Here is a 27,450-nt window from a genome sequence, read left to right on the forward strand (position 1 = left end):
CAAGAGGGCTCACTCTAATGGAAATTAAAAGTTCTAGTGTCCTTTTTAAGTGACCGAAAAATTGGAGGGCACCTAGGCCCCCTCCCATGCTCCTTTTCCCCCAAAGTCACAAGATCAAAATTCTGATATAGCCATTTTATTCACCATAGTCGAAAAACCTAATAACTATGTCTTTGGGGACAACTTACTTCCCGACAGTCCCTGTGGGAGGGGCTGCAAGTTACAGACTTTGACCAGTATTTACATATAATAATGGTTATTGGGAAGTATACAGACGTTTCAGGGGGATATTTTTGGTTTGGGGGGGGGAGTTGCGGGGGGTTATGTGGGAATTGAGGGGGGTTACATGGTATTTTTTTGCCAGAAGAAAGATCATAAATGCATGTTTATTTGTTTGCTGTGCTTTCTTCCCCAAGGGTAACCATATTGAACGAGTGATCCTAAAAGATTGGGAGAAGGCTCATTCAAACAGAAATTGGAAATTCTCAGTTTTATGTGACCAAAAAATTGGAGAGCATCTTACCCCTCTCCCACATCCTTTTTTCACCAATGTCACCCAATAAAATGTTTTAGATAACCATTTTGTTCAGAATAGTTGTAAGATTCAATAACTGTGTTTTTGAGGATGAATTGACCCTCCCCCCAGCAGTCCCTAGGATAAGGTCTGCAAGGTATGAACTTTGCCCATTGTTTACATGTAATATTGGCTATTGGGAAATATACAGACATTTTCTTTTTTGGGGGGGAAGGAGTCTGGTGATGGATTACATGGGAGGATCTTTCCATGGAGTAGTTCTTAGTGGAGGAAGACAATTTTTTATGGAGGGGGTATTGGATTTCCCACCATTATTCAAAAAACAATCAGAAATTAAAAAAAAAAACAAGTTTTTTCAACTGAGAGTAAGGAGCAGCATGAAAGCTTAGAACAAACATAGTTTTTGTATGTAGGCAAGGAAAGTTACCCCCTCCTAAATACCTTGCTCTTTATGAAAAAGTTCTCTTTTTTTGGACAGTTGAAAAAGCTTATCCCTCTAGTTAAACAGCCCTTGTGTTCCAGGAGTCATTATTAAATAATAGGAACAAAAAGTCAAATTTCAGTCTAAAGTGTGAGGTATTGAGGAGGGGGCAAGCCCTTTCATGGATATTAAATTTCTGTTTGTTTTAAGTTCTAATACTGCTCCTTACTTTCAGTTGAAAAACTTATAATTGTTTTTTTTTTATATCAACAAAGGTCTATATTTCAATTATATCTGCCTAGTAGCTTTTATTCATAGTAGCTTAAGAGACAAAAATTAACAAACAAGAGGGTAGTGAAAAAATTATGGCAAGTAAAGTAATCTTTACTAGAGGTGGAAGGTCATAAGTGATAAGTCAATAGAGGCGACAACATGATTGGGTCATTTTTGGGAAACCAAATTTTTGGGGGAAAACACAGAGACTTTCAGGGAAATCCTTAAAAATTTGGGGATAGTAGAAGCCCTTGATATATCATGGGTTCTAGGGTAAAATGAATTCGTGTTCTAAAACAGGATAATATGCAGTTCCACCTGTGATTGATTATTGGATACAAATACTATTTGAAATGATTTAAAAAAAAGGGGATAATGATAGGAAAAAAAAAGGTTGCAAACTGGTTTCATTTCCAAGTTCTGTTAACTACTTTAAAAAATTCTAAAATTCTTTACTTATATCATTCTTAAGGCTGCTTCAGTTTCTGCCCTTCCCTTCCCTGGCATAAGCCTAGATTAGGAGCTATTTAGAAGCAAACATGTTAAGAAAACAATTTTTAGAATAATTGTAGTTAACACATTTTAACGGCAGCTCTATGTACTTTGTACTATATGGGAGGATCTTTCCTAGGAGGAATGTATCATGGGGGAAGAGAAATTCAATGAAAAGGGCACAGGATTTTCTAGCATTAGTATAAAAAAAAATGAAAAAATAAACATGAAAAGTTTTTTTCAGTTGAAAGTAAGGAGTAGCATTAAAACTTAAAACAAACAAAATTATTATGCATATGACAGGTTCTTCTCCTCCTAAATACCTTGCTCTTTATGCTAAAGTTTTTTTTAGTAATTTCAACTATTTATTCTATGGCCTTTCTGATTCAGGGGTCATTCTTAAAGAATTGGGACAAAACTTAAGATTTAGTGTAAAGAGCAAAGTATTAACAAGGGGGACAAACCCCCTCATATACATAATAAAAATATAAGAATATAGAAGTTTGTTATGTAAGTTAATTCTTAAGTAACATATATTTTTTACTAATAAAAATGTTTGTTGAGAATTAAAAGTTCTAGTTGCTTTTTTAAGTAACCGAAAAATTGGGGGGCAACTAGGCCTCCTTCCCCACCCCTTATTTCTCAAAATTGTCTGATCAAAACTAAGAGAAAACCGTTTAGCCAAAAAAGAATGAATATGCAAATTTCATTATAATAATTTATGCCTAGAGAGCCAAAATCAAACATGCATTAATTCAAAAATGTTCAGAAATTAAAGTGAAAAAAAACTAATTTTTTAACTAAAAGTAAGGAGTGACATTAAAACTTAAAACAAACAGAAATTACTATATGTTCAAAAGGGGTTGTTCCCTTCTCAACACCCTGCTCTTTATGCTAAAGTTTTTTACTGTTTAATAAAGTAGAATTGAGAGAAGAAGTCAAACTTTAGCATAAAGAGTGGGGAATTGAGAAGGGAACAATCCCTTTCAAACTTGGAGTAATTTCTGTTTGTTTTAAGTTTTAATGTTGCTTCTTACTTTCAGTTAAAAAAAAACTAGTTTTTTTTATTTAATTCCATTAGGGGGTGCTGGCAAAGTTTAGTAGTTTTATTTAAAAATAAAAATTCTAGAAGAGCTACTTATTATTACATTGGAAAGTGGTTAAGTTAGAAAGAAATTCAGTAATGAAATCCAGAGCCAAAAACATACCCTGGGAAGGTATTGCCAAACTACTATGTTAACCCTTTTCTAACTTCTATGTCTTAGAAATTTGCCTATTTGACATGTCTAAATCTATTGAAATTATGACAAAACAACATTAAACCTTAATTTTCAGATACTTTTGTTATAGTTCTGAAAATGCAGTTCCTATTATTTGAGTAGAATCTTAAGCCATATCAATGTTTTTTTTTTAAATCTAGTTAGATGTGTTAGCAGAGCTTGAAACCACACAAATTTAGATTAAGTGGAGTTGAGAACCTGAAAATACTCTTATTGTATTTTGTTTAAGCAGAAAATCTATTTTACATGGTTTCACTTGCTGTTGTTGTTTATTTGAAATTTGAGTGAATCAACTGTCCATATGTGTGATCCATTATTAAATCTTGGGCTCTAAGCAGAACCATGTCATTCTGAATGTCACACAGATATAAATTAGGCACAGGCCACATCAACACTTAAAATATCATGGGCCTGTACAAAGTAATTGTATAGAGTGTTCTTGCTTAAATCACTCACATTATTCTGTATATCACATCCTGCTATGGTCACATAACATGTTCCAGAGATATATAAAATAAAACTTAGTAAAATTTTAGACAAGCTACTTTTAGCTAGGCTATCTTAGAAACAGATTAGATTAGAAAAATCAAACTTTCAGGGATAGATCCACAGACTAAAGTATGTTCTATGAATGTATTTTGAAGTATCTACCTCTACTCCTTCTCTCTCTAGAAGGCACTTAATTTTGATGACCTTAGAAATATTTGAGTTATAAAAGTGAAACCTTCAAAAATGCAAAAAATAAAGTGGGAGCTAGCTCACCTTATTGTGATATTTGTAATGAGAATGATGATGTTAGACAGAGCCTATCCTAATGAAGCATAGGAAATATAATGCATAATGAAATATATTTAGAAGCTTAATTTTAAAGCGTTTTGGTGCACTTACAATGAGAGCAATCCTAGGTCATACAAAGTCCCCTAAGTGGGCCTGTAGAAAGGCTATATCCTTATTGACAAAGTAGCCTATATAGGAAATTGTAATCTGTATAGTGTTCTACAATTTTTGTGTCTTCATTGTATTTATATATGATTTGTATAATTTACATATATATATATATATATATATATATATATATATATATATATATATATATATATATATATATATATATATATATGAATCTCAATTTATAAGGTTTTAAAGATATGCAAATAGGCCTACATTTCCTAAATTTTGAAGAAAAAAAAAAAAAAAAACATTGATATGGCTCAGAATTCTACTCAAATAACAGGAATTGCATTTTCAGAATTAAAGGCAGAGAAAACACAACTGGTAACTGAAAATTCAGGTAAAATGTAGTTTTGAAATTTTTTTTGTAGATATAGACCTGTCATGTAGGCAAATTTCAAGGCTCTCAAGAGGGAGAAGGAGGTGAGATGGGAACTTTAAAATACCTTCCCAGGATATAAATTAGCCTATAGACACACCCCCAAAAGTTTCATTTTCCCAGCCTAACTCTTTCTGAGATAGCAAGAAGTCACTCAACTAGAATTTTACCAAGCTATTTTTAGCTTTTTTTTAATTGTATGATAAAATTCTAGTTTAATAACTTTTCTATCTTAGAAAGGGGTTAGGTATGTCAAGGGAATGTCAGAAAAGTAAACCATGGCATTTGGAGGGAGGTAAAAATTTAGAAACAAGGGTTTACAATGGTAAAAGATTTTGTTTAGAATGCTCCCTTCAAAGTGGTCAATGGTTTAATATCTATCTAGTATATAGGCCATTTGTTATTTCATTATAGGATATTCACTTTAATGAATACCTAGTTTTTGAAGGATAGTTAATTTAGACCTACGCCTAGTTTAATCAGGCAACAGCTATCCTAGGCCTAGCCTATTTGAAAAGGGAAAATGGGGCATACTGGCAACTTCTTCCGGTTGTGTGTCTCTTAGTTCCGTGGTCACGTAGTGAAAAAGCTCCCTTGCTGCCTGGATTTTCTCATCATCTTTCTTTGAGCGAAGAGCAGAAGAAAACGAATGTGCCTTAGAAATGCTTAAGCTCATTTTTCAATCTACATATCCTTTCTTTATTCTGTTTCTTCTTTCACTGCGTAGAGTGTAATAGATATAGTTGCCGACTCACTAGTCCACAAGTGTTTTCAGGCTTATCGGAAGACGCCATTTTCGCCAAAATTTGCGTCCTTGGAATCTCAAAAACTTCTACTACTGCTAACAACTCACCGCAAAACCAACTTACCTGAGGTCAACACAGTTATTTACACTCCCCCTGTCCCGATCCATTCAAAGCCTCCATCTACTTACCTTCCCGGGAAGTTTCCATTTCCCTTACATTTTTCTTTATTTGTTCCTTCCACCCCTACCACAGACGACTTCTTTTCGGTTTAGCAGTAGACAGTTGGCCAAAAAGGACAATTTTCGGTAATCCTTTAATTCGAAGAAATTGCCCTAGCCATCTCAACCTTTCTTTTAATATAGCCCTTGAAAGCGGGATTGAACCGCTCTTTCTGTAAAGCCTTTAAATAGACTTATCTACCAACAAGTGAAAACGATATTATTTTATTAAATTCTGAAAAGGCTTATGCCAGTTTTGCCTCTTGCTCAGACTATCTGTCTTTTCTTTATCTCAAATTACACATGGCCTGACGGCATCTTGATTTCAATTCATGCTTCAGAACCATATTTGACCACAGTTATGACTATAGCTGCTAATATTTTAATCTTGGTGTGCAGACCTATCTTCTTATTCTTCCATACTTTTTTAAGTGTGGAAAATACTCTGAGCCTTGTTTATTCTACTTTTAACATTTTCAATACTCCCACCGTCTTTACTAATAATACTACCGAGGTAAGTGAAGCTGTCTACCTGATTCGTCTTTTCGCTACGCAATGTCACCTTTTCATTTTCACTTATTCCTAGCCTTAGGGAAGTAGTCTTTTTAAATTTTATTTTTAAACCTATTTTAGCACCCTGAACTTGCTAAACCTCTAATGGTTGGTTCATTTTGCTCAGACTTTCATCTAGGATGCTTAGATTGTCAGCATAATCTATGTCCAGGAAAGTCCTTCACATTTGATTCCGTGTTCTTCCATTGCCTTTTCTATGCTCTTTAAGACAAAGTCAATCAAAATGATTCAATAAATTGGGAATAGGACACAGCCCTGTTCAACTTCTGATTTTATGCGAAACTAGGTACTTACCTCATTTCCTCCCTTAACCGCAGCATTGTTATTCTCTTACACAACAGTAATCATTTCAATGTGTTTGTCTGGTATACCATAAAAGGATAAGCCATTCGTTAAAGCTCTTCTATCAACAAAATTTAACACTTTCATCTTTGACTAGAAGACACATTGCAAACCACAGTTATAGCGGTCATTTAATACCGAAAATAACGAAAACGAAAAGAATCCGTATGAAACATATGTATAATATAAGTAAATGTAAAAGCACAAAGCTTTTAAAAACATGTAACAAGCAAAACTACTTTTGGAAACCTAGGGCTTTTTCTAATGAAAATTCTTTTGACAAGTATGAGAGACAAGAATGTCAGTAAATTTCTTGGCTTGCCAGCTTTTTGCCCCATCAAAGAACTTATTGTGTATGTTAGGACGTCCAATCTAGGAGTCCAACGACTATCAAGAACGCCAAATAAGCTGCTTGACATGTATTACACAGCTATTTGTTTTCATACGAAGGCAATAATTTGGCGGTAATATTACTAAGTAGCTTAATCTTTCTTAAGGATTCCCCGAAGATAGACTGATTCGATCCTGTAGTGGATCGGATGTTTGATCCAGTAGTACAAAAACATGTATAATGTGTTTTTCTTTAAGAAAATAGAGTCAAAAAGTTTCCAAAACTTCTTTGTGCTTTCTCTTTTTCAAATTTATCACCCCAAGCAGGTCATTGATCAAATGCATAATCGTATTGCGGTCATTACCAATAGGCCATTGCAAGTTACAAAAGTTAAAGTACTTTCAGTGTTTCATCTTCGGGTCAATCCTACAGCTGATTTGACTAACGACTTTAACCAGGCACATTCAGATGGACCCAGTTCACTATTATACTTTCCAAGGCACCCCATTGCGTTTGGTCACATTTTCGACTCTTCCGAGGAGAAAAAATTTCTTTGGTGAGCTTGGTTTAAAGATGGACCATGGCTCTCCACCACAGAAGCTTGTACGAACATCCAAGAACTGACTATTAAAGTATTCGGGTACATCCAAGAAGCTTACTTATCCCTGTATCAAAGGAATGGAACTCAATACTTATCCTTTTGACTTTCAGGAGCATAAAATTTAAGAAATACAGGCAAATTTTTACTAAGGGGTGATGCATGTAACTCAGGATTTTTACAGCTCTCCCCTTGGTCACTATCCATGGAGCTTCTATATCTAATGCGTAATTAGTAAACAAGAGCAAGTTATGCCCACGTCTCTAATAATCTTTTAATAGCCTGTTGTAGAATCCAACGTGTATTAGCTATAAGAAGAAGCAAATTCTTTCGTTTGGTGAAACTTCTTCTGTCTCTTGCTACTTGATGACACATGCATTATCAAGTCCCTGAGAAAAGGCTTAAGGTCATTACTCCATAGCTTGGACACAATGCCATTGAATTGCTAGTAAAGCCTAAAATGAACAGGCCAGGAATGTTCTTTTCAAGCAATTAATTTTAAAAAAAAGTTCCGAAAAACAAGTTTTTTAAAGAAAAGTAAAGTCCATATTAAACTTCAGATCAGACAAAAACCTTCAGTAAGTCAAACTCGAACCGAGCAGAAATTAATATTATAGAATAAATGAAACCCAAAATGAGCAGAAATTAAATAAAAAACTAAACCAAAAAAAAAACAGGTAAAACTATAAATGCATAAATGAATCTTTAAACGAGTGAAACTTAAATTGAATGTTTAAGTCAAGCTTGAAACGAACAAAACCACTACAAACAAGAGTTTGGGATTTGCCTCATTTTCTCACTGTAAAAGTCTAAAACCTGCTGCGTCAATGCATTTACTGAAAAAAATGTGTCTTGAACAGTATTGGAAAGTGTAAATTAAATCAAACTGGATATTTGATATATAATAATATTATTTGTTGAAAGATCATCAGTTCAGGATTTTTTTCACTTTAATTTTTATTTTTATTTTCAATGTGGTAATAACTGAAAAAGAAAATATTTGTAATTTAATTCGTCTTCAGTGAAGCGCCAATGACGCAGAAGGCCTTAGACTTTTACAGTTAGGTAAAGGAGCAGCACTCATACTCTTGTTTGTAGTGGAAATATATTTGTCTTGAAGGTTCTTGGATAGAACTAATAGAATTAAAATGAATATTTGATATGTAATTATATTAATTGCTGAAAGCTCACCAGTTAAAATTTTAATTTTACTGTAATTTTTATTTTTATTTTAATGTTGTAATAGGTAGAAAAGAAAATATTTGTAATATTATTTGTTTCAGTGAAGCGCCAATGACGCAAAAGGTTTTAAACTTTTACAGTGAAAGAAGGAGGCAAAACCCAAACTCTTCTTTGTAGAGATTTTTCTTCGTTTCAAGCTGTATTTGCATATTTAATTTAAGTTTCACTTGTCTTCAAATTTATTTATTCATTTATATTAGTACCTACAGTATGCTTGTTTGCTATGGTTGTTTATTTCATTTCTCTTCGTTTTGGGTTACATTTATGCTTCAGTAGCAAAATATTTTGTCCGTTTTTAGCTTGATTTGCATATTCAATTTAAGCTTTACTCGTTTTAAGATTTATTATTTCATTAATATTAGTTCCGTTTTTGTTTTTTTTACTATGATTGTTTATTTAATTTCTATTCGTTTTGGGTTTCATATATTTTTCAATAATAGTTTCAGGTTGTCTCAAGTTTGAGCTATTGTAGGTTTTTTATTTCTTCTGATCTTAAGTTTAATATAGATTCTAGTTCTCTTTTAAACACTTGTTTGTCGGAAAGCATTTTTGATTGCCAAAGTTTCAAGTTTTTCAAAATTCCCTATCTCAAAATAATTTTTTGTTCCAAAATAAATTAACAGGTTTGGCAAAAATAATAAAATGAAACTGAATATTTCGTATATAATTATGTTAATTGCTGAAAGCTCACCAGCTCGAGATTTTGTTTCACTCAGGCCCAGATTTGAAGCTTTAACGCTTCTAGAACCAAGTGTTTCTGCCGCTCCGTTTTTGGAAGATTTTCGGGGAACTCCCAAAAATTTCAGAATAGTTAAAGCCACAGGGCCTAGTGGGCCTATGGGTGATTCCTCTCCTGGTTCTACTGCAATTTTCATTTTATTTTCAATGTTGTAATAAGTACAAAAGAAAATATCTGTAATATAATTCGTTTTAGCAAGGCACCAAATACGCAGTAGGTCTTATGCTTTCACCTGAAGGGACATGGGCAGTAGCCAAACTCTTGTTTGTTATGAAGAATATAGGTGTCTTGAACCGTTTTGGAAAGAGGTAATAAAATTAAACTGAGTCCCATGATTTTGGAACAAAAAATCGTTAGAAAGTTTGTTTTTTGGGTTGGGGAGGGGGTGATCAGGCCACTGGAGAGTTCCAGGGATGAGTTCCCATGATTTTTGGAATAAAATATCGCTAATAAGTTCGTTTTTTGGGTAAGGGCAACGGGCCATTGAGGGAGGGCTAGGGGTCAGCTCCCATGATTTATGATTGATAAATTTTCTGGGGGAAGAGGTGAGGGGCATCAAGCCATGGAGAACCAGAATTCAGCTAAAAAAAAATTGCAGCAAAACCTCGCTAATAAGTTGTCTTTTGTTGTTTTGTGTCGTTTTTTTTTTTTTTGGGGGGGGGGGGGGTCAGCCATTGATGGCCAAAGGTGAGTTCCCACAACTTTTGGAATAAAATACTGTTATTAATATTTTCTTGGAGAGGAGGAGTCGAGCCATGTAGGGAGGGCCAGGTATAATCTCCCTTAAGTTTTGGAATAAAATACCTTTACTAACTTTTTTGATTGGGGGTGGGGTCGGACTTATTTGATCCTTGAACTATTCTAAAAACCCTCGCAAAAAAAAAACTTATATGCACCCAGGATATTACATACAACATTTGCTACATGGCTCTGGGGATTGTATTGACCCCTGAGTTTCAATTATCTGAAATTTTGACTTATTTTAACAAAATGGCTATCTCAAAAGTTCGATCGGATGGATTTGGGGTAAACAGGGCAGGGAGTGCAGCCACCCTCCGATCCCTTTTGAAACTTCAAAATGGAACTAGAACTTTCAATTTTCGATAGATTGAGCCATCTCGAAAAATTAACCGACCATTCCTTCCATGAAAACCTTATTTGCCCCCGGGGCATAAATTACAACACTTAACCCCGGGCTCTGGAGGGTTGTCCAACCCTGGACTTTTTTTATTTGATTTTTAAACTATTTTGAACAAATGGCAATCTAAAAGTTTGATTGGACGCATTTGGGAAAAGAGGGTTGGTGGGGGGGAGGGCTAGTTGTCATCGAGTAACTTTTGTATTTCAAAAGGAGAACTAGAACTTTCGATTTCTTGTCATTTGAATCCCTTCCAAAGTTCACCTCTTGCATAAAAACCTTACGATAATAATAATTTATTGTTATCCCAAAGTCTTTTTTATCCGATTGTTGGACTATTTCAAACAAAGTAGTTATCTCAATATTTTTATTGATTGAATTTGGGGGGAAAACGGTGTGTGTGAGGCGGAGGGTTAGATGCCCTCCAATCACTTTTGAATCTTAAAAAATTAACTAGAACTTTCAGGTTCCAGTCAAATGAGCCACCTCTAAGGTTTATACGATCATCCCTTGCACAAAAACATTATGTGGCCCCGGGGCATAAATTACAACACTTAACCGCGGGCTTTGGAGGGTTGTCTCGACCCTGGACTTTTTGTTATTTGACCTGTAAACTATTTTGAACAAATGAATATCTAAAATTTTGATCGGACGCACTTGGGAAAAGAATGGCCCTGGGGGGGGGACTAGTTGCCCATCGATCATTTTTGATTCCAAAAAAGGGCACTAGAAATTCCGATTTACAATCAAATAGTCCCCACCCCGAATTTTATGCTACCATCCCTTCATAAATCCTTATATACCCCTGGGGCATAATTTACGACACTTTGCCCTTGGTTCTGAGGGGCTGTGTTATCCATGGAGCTTTTGTTATGCGATCTCTGATCTATTTTGAACAAAATGGCTATATAAGAAATTCGATCGGACGCATTCGGGTAAGATTGGCTGGACGGGAGTTTAGTTACCTTTGGATCACTTTTGAATTTAAAAAGAGAACTAGAACTTTGAATTTCTAATCATTTGAGTCACCTCCAAATTCTATAGGACTATCTTAACTTGCTTTCCGTAAGAGCCAAATATGCCCCTTGGCATAACTTACAACACCTTCCCCTGGGCCCAAGGTTTTTGTTATATGATTTTGAAATATTTAAAAAAAAATATCACACAAATTTAGGGAAACAAGGGCACGAGAGGGAGGGGGCTTTTTGCCGTTCGATTACTTTTGACTCTTAAAAAGGGCACTATAACTTCCGATTTCCAATTGAATGAGCTTACTCCAAAGTTTATACGACTTTCTCTTTCATATGAAGCGCCTCTGAAAAAAATTGAAACATTGAAACCTTATGGCCTTAGGGTTGGTAGGGGATGCTAGTTGCCATCGGATCACTTTTGACTCATAATACCTATTCCATAAAAACTTTATATGTCCGGGCTCCAAGGGGGGGGGGGGTAGATGCGCTATGATCACTTTTGATGACTCTTGATAAGACAGCTAGAATTTCCAATTTCCAATCTAATGAGCCACCTTTGAAATTCATGTGACCACACCCTACATAAAACCTTATATGCTTCTGGGGTATAACTTACAACACTCGCCCTAGGATCTGGGGCATTGTACCGACCCTGAAGGTGTTGTTATTTTATCTTTAAACTCTTTTGAACAAAATTCTATCTCAAAATTTTGATCGGTGCATTTGAAGAAAACAGAGTGGGGGATAGATGCCCTCCCATCACTTTTGATGACTCTTAAAACGATAACTATAACTTTCAATTTAAAATCAAATGAGCCAGCTCTGAAGCTTATAAGACTACCCTTACGTACAACTTTACATGCCTATTGGGTAGTACTTTCAACACTTGCCCCCAGGCTCTGGGGATTTGGTCAATCCTAGAGTTTTTGTTATTGGAACTTTAAACTATTTTGAACAAAACGGATATCTAAAATTTTTATCGGATGCATTTGGAGACAAAAGAGCCTTGATGGGACAGGGCTAGTTGCCCTCCGATAACTTTTGATTCTTAAAAAGGTACTAGAAACTTCGATTAACAATAAAGCCCCCTCTGAATTTTGTACGACCAACCCTTCCGGAAAAGCCTTATATGTTCTCAGGCAATATGCTACAACCCTTACCCCAGGTCCTGGGAGGTTATCTTAACCCCGAAGTTTTTGTTATCTAATCATTGGACTATTTCAAACAAACTGGCTATCTCAAAATTTTGACCAGATATATTTGGAGAAAAGTGGGTGTGGGGAAGATAGATGCCATTCGATCACTTTTGACTCATGAAAAATTAACTAGAACTTTCAATTTTCAATCAAATAAGCCACCTCTGAAGTTCTTAAGAGCATCCCTTACATAAGAACCTTATATACCCCTGGGATACAACTTAAAACACTTGCTCCCGGGCTCTGGGAGGCTGTGTCGACTCAGGAGTTTTTGTTATCTGATGTTTGAGCTATTTTAACAAAATTACTATCTACATTTTTTTTCTGATAGGTTTGGAGAAAAGGGAGGGGCTTGTCACCCTTCGGTCTCTTTTTTACTCTTAAAAAGTGAACTAGAGCTTTCAATTTTAATCAAATGAGTCCCATCTGAAATTTTTATGAAAACTCCTTCCAGAAGAACCATACATGCCCCCAGGGCATAACTTACACGCTTGCCCCCAGGGGGTTGAGTTGACCCCCGATTTTTGTTATCTGATCTTTCAACTATTTTTAACAAGATGGCTATCTCAAAATTTTTGTCTAATACGCTGGGGGGAAAAGGGCGTGGATGGGGGCTAGTTACCCTTCGATCATTTTTGGCTCTTAAAAAAGGCACGAAAAGTTCGGATTTCCAATCAGATGTGCCCCTTCGAAATTTTTTACGACCACCCCTACCATATGAAATGCCTCTAAGAAAAAATAATAATAGTAAATAATAAAACGTATTAGCCTTATGGCCTTTGCTAAAGGCAACGCTCTACCGTCGCCTTTGATACTCAAGAACCTCGAATAGTACCGCTGTTCACTGACACGTTGTCAGAAGCAATTCCTATCATGTTCAATACGTACTCTATTTCTAGTAAACCTAGAAATTCTTCACAGACTATATCGATTGAGTGGGTTTCAGTATTTAAAAATCAACTTAGGACGGTTTGTATTGTTCAATCAACCCTTTTATCAACAATAGGGGAAAATTTCAAGACCCGCAGCATTTGCACAGTACTTGCATTTCATATGGAGGCTCCATAATGGAGCTAGAACATGCTTTTGTCACTCCGATGGTTACAATTCTGTTCATATCCATAATCTTTACAATTTGGGAATCAGCGGCACAAGCTTTGAGAGCTGGATGTAAACGGTCGGCCTTCAGAAATAGTATCTCTTCATTAGGAGACTATAAAGCCAGCCTTATCACGGAGTGGATGACCTCAGACTATCCACCCATCTGGTTTTCTTTTGACTCGGAAATATTTCATATAGATTTTTTTTCAGATTATTAATATTTCTTGGATGTGTCATATAGATTTTTTTTCATTTTCATTATATTTGATTTCTACTGATCAATTTGAGAGAGGTTTACAATTTGTCTCTTGGTCAGCGATGTAAGTGGCAAGAAAGATTTGAGCAACAGTTTTTGTGATTTCAACGAAAATATTTTGGAGAAAGGACACATTTTTGGCTGTTTTTCGACACATTTGTGAACCAGAAAGTAAGCAAAATTACACAAGATGACTTTCCGAAAGGCTGAAGCAAAAGGCATGGAACAAGCTACAACAAGAGTGACATTGAATTGCAAAGGAAGATGTTACAAAAGGAATTATGTGGTTAGAAAACATATAAAATTTGAAATGGAATGAAGAAATGTGTTCTTTGAGTTTTTTTTTCAAAAATAAACAGGAAGTGGGGATTGAACTCAAAATTTTTAAGTTCGATTAGTCCGGGTAGAATATTAGCATTATTACCTTAATTACTACTTTCATATCACAATTTTACTTAATTACATAGGTAACATAGGTCTAAATAGGTCTGCCACCCTATGTAGATCTGCCTAAAGAAAAATATTTTTTGTGCTTAGAGATTACTTTTAGGAAACACTGTTCGTCGGTGGAGAACAATTTATTTAAAACTTCATAACACGGTAAAAGGCTGCAGAATAGTAGAGGAAGAATATAGGCTAGCTAAAGTTATCATGGAAAGGAGAGAAAGACAAGAAAATTTGAATCGACATCATCGAATAATGGTGAGGTTTAATAATAGGCTGACAATAGGATTTTAAAGTAACTTTTCTGGGGTTTTCAATGTTGAAAACAAATTTCTTCTTAGGTAGCCTATGCCAGAAGCTCACTGAAAAATTGTAATTGTGCATTGTCATTCATAGCTTGAGGGAAATACTACAATAATAGAAGGGTATTACAATTTAATTCCATATCATTTCCAAATTTAATAGGCCTAGTTAGGCTATTAGGCTACCATGAAAATTCCACCCCAGCTCATGTCCTCATGGGGTCAGTTGTAGCCCTAGTATATATGGAAAACTTAAACAATACATGCAGTGCCTGCTTTCTAGGGCTACACTGAGAGAAAGGTTAAGACAGCTAGGGCATATTCTGTAGACGAAGGATGGCATAGCCTATGTCAAAGATTGTCCTTCTTGACCAACCATCTGGGCTAAGCATAGGGCAGATTGTCTGTGGTTGGGGTAGGAGGATGTCTTGAAGAAGGATTTAGGAGCAATGAGAACATGCTGGGATTGTCTATAGAGGAACTATTTGAATAGACTGGTATGGGGGAGGAATGTGCATAGCTGTGTTGGCCTTAGGCAGCTTTGAGCTGCAGCCATTTGTTAGTTGTAGGCTAGTTTTAGTAATAGTAATAACCTATTTATTTTATAATTAAAAAAAATCATAATTGAAACATTATATTTCCAATAAATACATAGGAAGAATAGAATAATATTCATGATTCTATTACTAACATAGTAGGAACAAGGTGAACATGCTACTCAGTACCTTGCTAATGTTCTTTCCAAGCATAGTTTGGTATTTTTTCACTTTAAAATACCCCCTCCCCCCTGATGGTTTCATATGTAGCCCTATGAAATAGGTTTATACAAAACAAACACTTAAATGAAAAGATTATTTTTTTATAATATACATCATGTTTCTATTAATCACACTATGCTATTTTCTATTTACCCATCTCAAAACTCTTTGTCTATCCATATATTGAAGACTCAGAATGTATTATCATCAAAATATTTAAAGCTATCATTGTACAATCAAATAGATTGTTATAACAAACTGTAAATAAGGAGCAACTCATCCCAATAGTAACAAAAACTATAAAAGATAGAATTTAGCTAAAAACAGATACATCAAAAGAATTAGCTTTTTTTGCTGATTCTAATAGTTCATTGAGTTTAATGTTACCCATCAAAAGCTAGATATGAGCCTAATACAAATTTGCTAGATTTTTGAAAAAGAAAGAATCACCCCACAAAATTTCAGTCATCTGAATAAAAATAACACCTCTATATTCAGCATATTAGACAACTCTACTATAGAGGTTTCAAGCCTCTCTAGAAAAATATAGAATTTTTTTTTTTGCCAAAAGAATGATCATGGATATATGTTTATTTATTTTTGATTTCTTTACACAGAGGTGATAATATCAAACCCATTGTCCTAGAAAATTGACAGAGAGCTCATTTGAACAGAAGTCAAAAGTTTAATTACTTTTTTTTAAGTGACCTAAAGATGAGAAGGCCACTAGCCCCCTCCCTTCCATATCCTTTTTTTCTTCAAAGATATGATCAAAATTTTAAGAGTCATTTCATTCAGCATAGTTGAAAAATCTAGTAATTACACTTTTTTTGATGACATGACCCTCAATTACAGTCTTGGAGAAAAGGCTGCAAATTTGCCTATATTGTTCACTTAAACTATTTGCTTTTTAAATTAAAATTGTTATCAAACAGTTTGTGGTAATTAACTGTAAGTAAGGACCAACTCAGCTCAATAGTAAACAAACTCTTAAAAACAGAATTTTGATGACATTAGGTATGTCAAAAAAATTGGCTTTCATATTGATTCTAAACATATAAAGTTTGTTAAGTTTAATGTTACCCATCAAAAACAATGATCCTGAGAAAATTTGCCCAATTTTTGAAAAAGGGTGGAAACACCCTCAAAATATCAAGCAATCTTAATAGCTTTTTGTCATTTTTGTAGTTTGCAATCTTAATGATAACCTTCAGGCTGTTTCATACCATGTGTTTTTTGTTTATTTTTGCTGATTTTTCTCCCACCTCCCTTTTTTCTAAGATTTTTCCATTGAAAAATATTTTCCTTTTTTATGCTATCTTCATTAGAAAAATTGGAAAAAAAACAACTAAGATATGGAAGAATATATATATTACCCTCCCTAATTTTTGGTGAATTAATGCCATTGAACAATCTCTAGACTTACCCACTTCTCTTTCAGGACATATAAATATTATTGTGTTTCAAACAAGTTGTAGGAACAAACTGTAAGTAACAAGCAACAAAGCTCAACAGTAATAAAACTCTAAAAACTGAGTTTTGAAAATAATAGATACATCAAAAGAATTTTTTTGCTGATTAAAAGTATATAAAGTTCATTACCCTATCAGATTCAGCATATCACAGAACCCTACCACTGTGGTTTGAAGCTACTGTATACAAAATTGTAGAATTTTTTCCAAGGATAAAACAGTGATCCTAGAAGATCAAGAGAGGGCTCATTTGATCAGAAATAAAATGTCCTAGTCTACTTTTAAGTGAACAAATAGATTGGATGGCAACTAGCCCACCTCCCTTCCCCCTTTTTGCCAAAGTCATTTGATCAAAATTTTGAGATAGTCATCTGATTCAGCATAGTTAAAAGGCCTGATGTCATCCTTTGGCGATGACTTGATTCCCCCCATAGTCCCTGGAGAAAGGGCTGTAAGTACTAAGTTATGCAATTTGCCCATTGCTCACATAGGTATTTGTTTTTAGGAAATATAGGGATTTTTTGCAGAGAGGAGATAATTTTTCACAGTGAGATTTTCCATGTGGTGAGTTTTTGGTTGGGAGGAAAGATTCTGGGAGAATTTTCCAGGACAAATTTTACATGAGGGTAAGGGGATTTCCTGGTATTATTTATAAAACAATAAGAAATAGAAACAAAATTGTTTTCAACTGGAAAGAAGGAGCAGCTTTAAAGCTTAAAACAAACAGAAATTATTTCATATATAAAAGGGGCTGCCCCTCCTTATGACAGGAATTTGTCAGTGAATCAGGAATGGTAATAGTTATTTTCATTTGTCTTAATAGTAAAATTCTATTTTGAAAACAAATTTACAGGAAGTTTAATATTATATCATAGTCTAGAAACTCTAGATAACATAATAATGTACCTTCTGGGGCTGTATTAAGGGCTCAAAATAGAATTTGCCCCTGAAGTGATTATTGAATTTGCAAAGAGCATAAAAAAGGCATCAAGTGATGCCTCAACTTTTTAATCAGCAGTATTGGTATCAAATAGCCTGATCTGTAATATTTCTCTAAATTTGTAGAATTCTGAAAAACTGATCCTTTACTGAAAACAAAAAATTATCACAGCTAAACACAATTAGGAGCAGTAAGAGATTGATCTATAAGGCTTTCAATAGTCTTTTACCAGTCAAGAAGTCAGGAAATTCTTTGTATACAATTTAATCCTCCTAAAGCCTCAACTAAGATCAGTTTTGAGTAAAGTCTTACTTTTTCAGAATTTTTTTGAAGGTCTTGCAAGTGCCATACTTCAAAGCCCCCTTTACATTTTGAAATTCACTGCCAGTATCATAAGCAGATAGTCCTTTAATTTTGGCATAGCACCCAATACTTTTTTTTGTGAACAGAGCCTGATGGCTTTTTGAAAACTTTCTGTACTTTAACTATTGCTTGCTTGTTTGGAATAAGGAGCTCATTCAAATTTGAGTTTGCTTGGTTCTAACCATGCTATTTAAATTCAATAAAAGAAATAATGCCCCTTAAGCATTTCCACTAGTGAGTAGCGAAATCTTGGCTACTCACTTTCAATGTGTCAAAATGTCATGTTTTACCCTTTGGGCACAAGAATATCAACACAACTTACTCTCTTTACAGTCAGCTCCTTTCTCCAGTATTGGAGGAATGTGACCTAGGAGTAATTGTTGACAATGATCTTAAATTTAGCACTCATGCAAAGAAGGCAGCAGCATCAGCTAGTTCATCACTAGGGCTCATAAAAAGAACAATTTCCTCCCGTTCTTCTAAAATTCTGAGCCTTTTGTATAAAGGACTTGTTTGGCCAAGGCTTGAGACAGGCATGGTCCTTGCATCCCCCTTTTTCAAGAAAGATGCTAAAATTTTTGAAGATGTCCAGAGAAGAGCTACTAAGATGGTGAGTGGACTGCATGAGCTCCCTTACCCTACAAGGCTCTGCAAGCTGAAACTCCCAACTCTGGTTTATAGAAGAAGACAGGGTGATGCCATTCTGGTTCATAAACTTATTAATACAAATGCAGTTCCTGGCCTTCTTCCTCTGGTGTCTCAGGATTCTTGTACGAGGGGACATAACTTCAAGTTATCCAGGCATTTTTCCTCAAAGCGGCAATGTGCCCATTTTCTTACCAACCGTGTTGCCAACCTCTGGAACAAATTACTGCCAGATATCGTTGCTGCTCAAACGACAGACAGCTTTAAGAACCATCTTGACAACGAATGGTCAAAACAAGAATGGAAGTATAACTGGGAAGCACTCGATTTGGAATCAGCAACATCAAACCACTAGTCAATGTGTATATATTCAACTATGTGTCATGTGTTATCAACTCTGGAGTTTCTACAAGGAAAAATCCTTATATTACTCCAAGCTGCAATTTTAAGGTAAAGGTATTTCAGATGGAAAACCTTTGAATGTCTACCTAGTGGATGCATTCTTCTTCACAAGAAGTGAACTAGTATCATATATTATAGTTGTTGGTACCAGGCCAAGTCCACACAAAAAATTTAAGAAATAAAAGAGCCTATTAAAGGTAATTCTGATATGAAAACCTTCTGATGTATGCCTAGTGGACACCTAATGCTTTTTGTGAATGGGGTTTAATCAGTTTTGGAATTTTTTTTTTTTTATTTAAGCTATTGCTTGCTTGTTTAGAATAAGGAATTCTGGTAATTTTATACTTGCTTGGTTCTGATTTTGTCCTAAATACTGATTTTGACTCCATGTTATTTAAATTACATTAAAAAAGAAAAAAACTGATCACAGGGGGAAATTTCCCAAAGAGAAATTATCTGGGGAGGGGGATTTCTGCAGGAGGAATATGTATAGCACCTTATTGTGCATTGGCAAAAATGTGAATATGATGTTTCAAAATAGATTAAAATAATAAATCTAATGGTACTACTTCTGTTTTATTGGCATATTTCCTTAACCCACTAATCTAGGCTGTTACCTTTTAGTTAGAATCAACCACCTTTTATGCAACATATGCTTTGTGTTACTAATGATTTTTAATTATTGAAATTTTATAGTTTTGAAACATTCCCAAAATAATCCAAGAGGTACCAAGCATTCATGCATCCAAAGTTAGGGAAGGGGTATGGGTGTGAGGAACCTCCTTTATAGATCTTATCATACAATTTGAAAACTTTTTCATGTTCTGATTTCAACAACTATTACTACTGTTACTAACAACTGACTGCAGCACCAAGCCATCCAAGGCTTGGTACCTGAGGCCCACACAGCTATGTACAGTCCTCTTCCATCACAATTTATTCAGTACCTCCCTATTTACTCCCTCCCAAGAAGTTCTCATTTCCCTTCAATTTTTCCTTGTAACATCCTCCCACCCCAACCAGGGACAACCTGCTTTTTGCTTGGTCCTAGATGGTTGATCAAAAAGAAGAATCTTTGGTAATCTATCATTCTTCATCTACAGAACTTGCCCTAGCTACCCCAACCTTTCTCTTGTTATAGCCTTAGAAAGTAGGCTTGGACCACACTTTTTGTAGAACCTCCTGCTTGAGATATGGAAAACTAGTTTCACAGCCTGCAATTTGTGCATTTCCAATACTTCAGGGGTTGCCTTCTCCTTCTCAAAGAACTATCTATCTGGAATAGCTTTGGGATAATATGATGGTCACAGATCAACTTGTATGTCATTAGTTCATCCTCTTGCTTACGTTGGTGTGTAAATCATGGTATTTTGAGCCTTTGGAGTTAGGTAGAATATGGCGAATTTTGAAATCCCTTATTCATTTTGTTGCTCACTGCTGCACAGATTCATGAATTGGTCAGTGAAGCTTGTTAAAAGGAGTAGCAATGACAATCCCAAACTAGACCTACGTTGCCTGGGCAACGTGAAGTGTTGTGACAACTTTTGTCTGGCTTTGCCAACTAAAGTGTTGTGAGAGCAACACTTTGGTTTTGTTTCTTCACTATCGACTAGTAATCACATGAACAAAGGCTATTCCTCAGCATTGAAAAAACAACAACAAAATAGTATCAAAAGAAGGGACTAAATTGACTTTGCAGCCAGTTGGACTTTATCCTTTTCAATTGTAGACCTCATGATGGATGAAAACTCGGAACAATATCTTATACAATCTAGTTGGTATTATAAAGCTATCCCTAACTTGTCAGGATCAAAATACCATAGATGACATTCTATTAATTATTACAGAACTATCTCATTGTTTTACATTCTCGTTTGTCCTTATTTCTTCACTATTGGTTAAATGATGACATTGTCAGCCTATCGAAGTTTTTAAAATGGTATGTTCAAACAAGAACGCAATCAGTTATCACATGACCAAAGGCTGTTCCTCAGCATTGAAAAAACAACAACTACAAAATAATATCAAAAGAAGGGACTAAATTGACTTTGCAGCCAGTTGAACTTTATCCTTTTCAATAATAGACATCATGATGGATGAAAACTTGGAACAACATCTCAAATAATCTAGTTGGTATTATAAAGCTATACGCAACTTCAGGATTAAAATACCATTGGTGACACTAATTATTACGAATCTACCTCATTGTTTTTTGTTTGTACCCATTGTGTAAACACTTAACTCTGACAGATTTAAAGAGATCGAATACAATGTCCACAAATTTCTAGCCCAAAGTGAACAGATTCTTACTTATAAGTCCATCTCCCGTGATAGACATCATGTTCACTGGTGACAAATAAATGGGTACACCAACTAGCAAAAGTTGCAAACCCCTATCTGTTTTAGTTCAAAAGTTGATTTTTTTGCCATAGGCCAATTTTCTACCATCACCAAATAGAAAGGAGCAAAGGATAAGCTCCAATTTCTTTAGCAATGAAAGAACTTTTAAAGTTTATTAGGCACCTCTGATACCATTTCTCTACTGCAATCCCAAGTCCAAAAAACCAAACGATAAACTCATCTGAAATCACAAACAGAAATGGGTAGAAATAATACATGGCAGCACTTTCGGACCCGTTGGAAAATGCCATATTTTTGCTTCTATAAATTTTTCTATTTATCATTCAAAGAAGATATATTGGCTGTGGGACTGGGTAACTACCGCATATATTTAACACTTATAGATTTTAGTCCATCTTCAATTTGAAAGTGGTGTCTGCCTGCTTGCCTGCTAGAACAGAGCTTTCCACTCGAAAGCAGAAACATGGTTTGATGAAACGAAAGCTTGGTTGCACAACTTCAGATACTCCTCTCTGACATAGGCTATATAACTCCACTTTACTTCGCATACCATGGGCTCTGGCTCATGGACAAGCAAAAACCATCCTTTTTGGCCCCAGGCAAGAGTTCTGCAGAGCTTCCCAAAATGTAATGTCATATTTATCAATCTGGCCTGAGGTCTACACTTTCTGTAAAAACCGCAAAGGTTAGACCCTTACTAGTTTCCAGGAATAAGCTGAGAATAGCAGCATAGAAAAAAAACCCAGACGAAACCAATTCTCGCAACACAATTCCAATTTTGGTAATAGGAGCTTAGTAATCAAAAGTAGAATAGCTAAAGCTCAGGGTGTTTTTTCACAGTTAAAAAAAGTTTGGAAGAATAGAAAGATAAGCCTACAAACCAAGATTAGAATATTGGAAGCTACAGTGATGACAGTGGTCAAATATGGCTCTGAAGCATGGACACTCCGAAAAGCAGATGAAAATTTACTAGATGTTTTCCAGAGATATTGCCTACGGATTGTTCTGGGTACCCGGCTGACTGACCGTATTTCAAACAGTAGGTTGTACGAAAAGTGTGGTTCAATCCCGCTTTCTAGGGCTATAATGAAAGAAAGGTTGAGATGGCTAGGCCACGTTCTACGGATGAAGGATGACAGATTACCAAAGATTGTCCTTTTTGGCCAACCGTCTGGGGCTACACGGAAAGCAGGTCGTCCTTGTCTGGGTTGGGAGGATGTCATAAATAAGGATTTAAAGGAAATGGGAACTTCCTGGGAGGGTGTAAAGAGGGAGGCTTTAAATAGATTAGGTTGGAGGAGGAGCGTGCGTAGCTGTGTTGGCCTCAGGCGGCTTGGTGCTGCAGTGAGTTATTAGTAGTAGTAGTAGTAGTAATCACTTCTGAGGAGCTAATGCAGATTGTTCTATTTATTGTACCAAAAGTTTGATTGACTTTAAATGCAATAGACTGCATGTGTAGGTTGAATTCTAGCTTATTGTCAGCCAAGACTCCCAGATCTTTTTGGCAGTGACTGGTTGTGAGCGGCTGCTTAGAACCATTGCTAGATTTGACAAAGTACTGGCTCTGGGGGCTGTTTGCTCCAGAGTGTATGACCTTGCATTTATGGGTGTTAAATTCTGGTCACCAGGCATTTACTATAAGCCAGGTTTTGGTTTAGACCATTAACTACCTTTAAGGTCATTCTCCCTGGTTGAAAGCCAATGCTATTTTTCCATAGCAGTGAAATACATATTAACAACAGACATGAGCAGATTCTTTGATGAAAAATACTGTGGCTTCATTGAAAGCTTTAACATGAATAGGCCTGACGAATTTGCATTTTTTTTCTTTAGAGCTTCATAAAGAATTAGTTAGCGGGGACACCTCTAATTTTTAAAAGTATTAATAAAATTATTTTTATAAGAGATAGAGAATTGTAAAGTAGCCTCTCGATTTGCCACAAGATTCCAAAATTTTTGGCCATGATTTTTTTTTATTTATTATTATCAGTTTTTTTTTTAAATTGGCCATTTAAAATATGCTTCCTTTACTATTTATAAGGGTTGTACTTATCATACAGCTTTCATTTTTGTGTTGTTTTGTAGATCTTATACCGATAAATAATCTCAACGATTCTTAAGTTTGTAGTTATAAAAGATGATTTTTAGCAATAATTTTTAATATCAATAATTTCCTCCTTTCTCGTTGGCTTAAGCACTCCTTGAGGAGTTTGCCAGAATATCATTAAGAGTGTTGACTTCTCCCGAGTATTACGACCAGATTTAAAAGGAAGTTAAACACATGTATAATTGGTAACCTTCATACGGAATTGGAATTTGGTAGGTTACAAAGCAGATAACAGTTAGGCCTTTAAAAGTAAAGAAACACCAATTGCAGGCCTATAAAATGTATAAACATTATTTTTCTTAATCTAAAGTAATAGGCTATTCATCCATATTAGTTCCACGGGATCTCATTTTATTCCTAATAGTGTTGTATCTTATAATATTTTGATTTTTCCCCATTATCTCCTATAGTTGATGATTTATTGGCTCGTTCATAAATGATTGACTACCCCGGTTTGGAACCAGGGTAATCATATACTTTTCTTTGCGAGGTAATGCATATACTATTAAATTAATGTCATCCAAAGTGATATGTTCCTGGAGGTACATAATAAACATTGGGCACCCTTGCCCTGGGGTCATAAATACAGGTAAGGGAGGAAGGAAACCCATTAGGATTATTTAATAAATTGTTGAAACTACTTATATTTATATACTATTCACTTATATTTATATACTATTGCTCCAATATCCTTTCGTTTTTTATTGCACCTCGTAGATTTTTGGTTAGCTTTAGAATTATGTCATTTGAAAGAAATTTGAAGTATTGTTTTTTTTTTTTATCAACATGGTTTGGATTTCGACATAAGACTGAAATTTCTCGAATTGAACTTACTTACTTATATTTTTAATGCTATTCACCAACCTTAATAGTTAACCTATAATAGTCTACTATTCAGTCAACCCTAATAGGCTATGGTTGAAAGCACTGCTACAAATACATTATGACCCCTAAACTATTCGCATGTCAATGCTCTTCACATGTCGCATGTCAATGGAAATCCACTTTAATACTCACTTTCAGTGTCGGACCAAGTAATTTTCTCACATCCACTGTCTTCTGGCTCCAAAGTCCGTTTAATTCCGCGATATGCTGCAGCTTGGACTAAGGCAGGCTCTCTAAGTGGCATGTTTCTAATCAACCATGAGTCTAATATCTCCGGAAGTAAACACTCGCTGCAAAACTCCTGAAGCTTTGGTAATATGGACAAAAATACTTTTTTGATCTTGGAAAAGTTAAAATTTCTACGTCATGCTCATGGTGATATACCACTAAGCGGGATTCTTCTTGATTGGTGATTTCTAGCTGACCTTGAACTTGAGCATAGTATTTTTAACTCCAATTTTGAATTATGTGACCATAGGAAAAAGTTCTTTACCAATCCTTTTTGAGCTGCCACTTCCCTTATGGTCATTCCTTTGGAAATATTATGGGCAGTCTTCACTTCAACTGGTGTGCCATTTTTGAAGTGACCATCAAGAGAAGCTCTAAGAAACTGGATATTTGGATGAACGAGTAGTCCCATTTGATCTCCTTTAAAGGGCCCTCAACCCCCATTGCACTTACTGGCGGAAGGGCCATGAAACGGAGATCAGCACTGCCGGTTTGGACCTTAAGGGTCTAGTGCCGCCTTACTTACTTACTTACTTACTTATCTCCTTTGATTAATGATACCCCCTTTCTCTGTTCGTACGCCGTCAGAACAAAAGCCTCCAGTTGAATTCCCCTAAGCATTGGAATAGATTTGAAATTAGAATTAATTCGGATATTCTTGACTATGGGTGCGGTTTGAGTATTTTTTTTTGCGAGAAGCTATTCAATGAAAATAAGTGGCAGTAATCCTTTTGCTCTTCTCAAATATTATGTTATTGCTTTGCCCCTTTATGTTTTTGTAGATCTCCTGTAGTTTAACTCCATCCATATTCATGTTTTTGCAACATAATCAGCCTTTGCGATTTTAAATTCCTCGGGATTCATATCAGGCTTGTTGCAATTTGGTCCGTAATTTTGATCACCCTTAGGCAAACTCTGATTCTCTTTCTGTTTGGCCATATATCTCCCACCATGGTTATGTAGTATTTTTTCTGATTTGTTTTGTCCGTTTCCAAAGATTGGAAGTTTTCACCGTGTATTCTTATGTTATTTTGCAAGGACTGTAGCCAAATGTTTTTTTCCTCGTAGAAGATTGCCATTTCGGGCCCAAGGAGTAGGATAGACTTGCTCCACTTATCCTAGCATGGTATGACTAAGTTTTGAGCGGCTTATTTTTTTCCGCTTACGAATTTCACTGCAACAGACATATAATTTTCCGCAAGATTGGTCGTTGCATTGTTTGTTAATAAGTCCGCTTTTTTACAAACATTTTCCGCGCCAGCTTTTACATCCTCCAAAATATTTTCGGAAGGTTGTTATAGCGGTTCTCCACAGTTTTTAAGAACCTATTCTTTTTGGCACAGTCAGAATCACACTGTTTATGACTACCAAACACCTGCTCTGGGCCTCTTCGTAAGAGTTGTCTTAGATTTTTGGCAGACCCACCATCAGCCGAGTTCTTTTTTATTGCACCTTGTAGATTTTTGGTTAGCTTTAGAATTATGTCATTTGAAAGAAATTTTAAGTAGGGTTTTTTTTTTATCAACATGGTTTGGATTTCGACAGAAGACTGAAATTTCTCGAATAGAACTTGCTTACTTATATTTTTAATGCTATTCACCAACCTTAATAGTTAACCTATAATAGTCTACTATTCAGTCAACCCTAATAGGTTATGGTTGAAAGCACTGCTACAAATACATTATGACCCCTAAACTATTCGCATGTTAATGCTCTTCACATGTCGCATGTCAATGGAAATCCACTTTAATACTCACTTTCAGTGTCGGACCAAGTAATTTTCTCACATCCACTCTCTTCTGGCTCCAAAGTCCGTTTAATTCCGCGATATGCTGCAGCTTGGACTAAGGCAGGCTCTCTAAGTGGCATGTTTCTAATCAACCATGAGTCTAATATCTCCGGAAGTAAACACTCGCTGCAAAACTCCTGAAGCTTTGGTAATATGGACAAAAATACTTTTTTGATCTTGGAACAGTTAAAATTTCTACGTCATGCTCATGGTGATATACCACTAAGTGGGATTCTTCTTGATTGGTGATTTCTAGCTGACCTTGAACTTGAGCATAGTATTTTTAACTCCAATTTTAAATTATGTGACCATAGGAAAATGTTCTTTACCAATCCTTTTTGGGCTGCCACTTCCCTTATGGTCATTCCTTTGGAAATATTATGGGCAGTCTTCACTTCAACTGATGTGCCGTTTTTGAAGTGACCATCAAGAGAAGCTCCAAGAAACTGGATATTTGGATGAACGAGTAGTCCCATTTGATCTCCTTTAAAGGGCCCCCAACCCCCCCATTGCACGTACTGGCTGAAGGGCCATGAAACGGAGATCAGCACTGCCGGTTTGGACCTTAAGGGTTTAGGGCCGTCTTACTTACTTACTATGGATATTCTTGACTATGGGTGTGGTTTGAGTATATTTTTTTTGCGAGAAGCTATTCAATGAAAATAAGTGGTAGTAATCCTTTTGTTCTTCTCAAATATTAAGTTATTGTTTTGCCCCTTTATGTTTTTGTAGATCTCCTGTAGTTTAACTCCATCCATATTCATGTTTTTGCAACATAATCAGCCTTTGCGATTTTAAATTCCTCGGGATTCATATCAGGCTTGTTGCAATTTGGTCCGTAATTTTGATCACCCTTAGACAAACTCTGATTCTCTTTCTTTTTGGCCATATATCTCCCACCCATGGTTGTGTAGTATCTTTTCTGATTTGTTTTTGTCCGTTTCCGAAGATTGGAAGTTTTCACCGTGTATT

The 27,450-nt window shown here is 35.5% G+C and overlaps 2 protein-coding genes across 2 annotated transcripts in view; one reads left to right on the forward strand and one right to left on the reverse strand.

Annotated features, from left to right (window-relative positions):
* The window catches only part of LOC136027232 (serine/threonine-protein kinase mTOR-like), a 126,805-nt gene extending 121,749 nt beyond the window's left edge, over window positions 1-5,056 (reverse strand). Inside the window, exon 1 of the mRNA XM_065704289.1 lies at window positions 4,866-5,056. Within this exon, the coding sequence (XP_065560361.1) occupies window positions 4,866-5,007 (142 nt within the window). The 5' untranslated portion in view covers window positions 5,008-5,056. The remainder of the gene's footprint in view (window positions 1-4,865) is intronic.
* A 9,298-nt stretch (window positions 5,057-14,354) lies between these two features.
* The window catches only part of LOC136027234 (speckle targeted PIP5K1A-regulated poly(A) polymerase-like), a 30,677-nt gene continuing 17,581 nt past the window's right edge, over window positions 14,355-27,450 (forward strand). Inside the window, exon 1 of the mRNA XM_065704291.1 lies at window positions 14,355-14,484. Within this exon, the coding sequence (XP_065560363.1) occupies window positions 14,434-14,484 (51 nt within the window). The 5' untranslated portion in view covers window positions 14,355-14,433. The remainder of the gene's footprint in view (window positions 14,485-27,450) is intronic.

This window comes from Artemia franciscana, chromosome 5 (assembly GCF_032884065.1).
Source record: "Artemia franciscana chromosome 5, ASM3288406v1, whole genome shotgun sequence".
NCBI lineage: Eukaryota > Metazoa > Arthropoda > Branchiopoda > Anostraca > Artemiidae > Artemia > Artemia franciscana.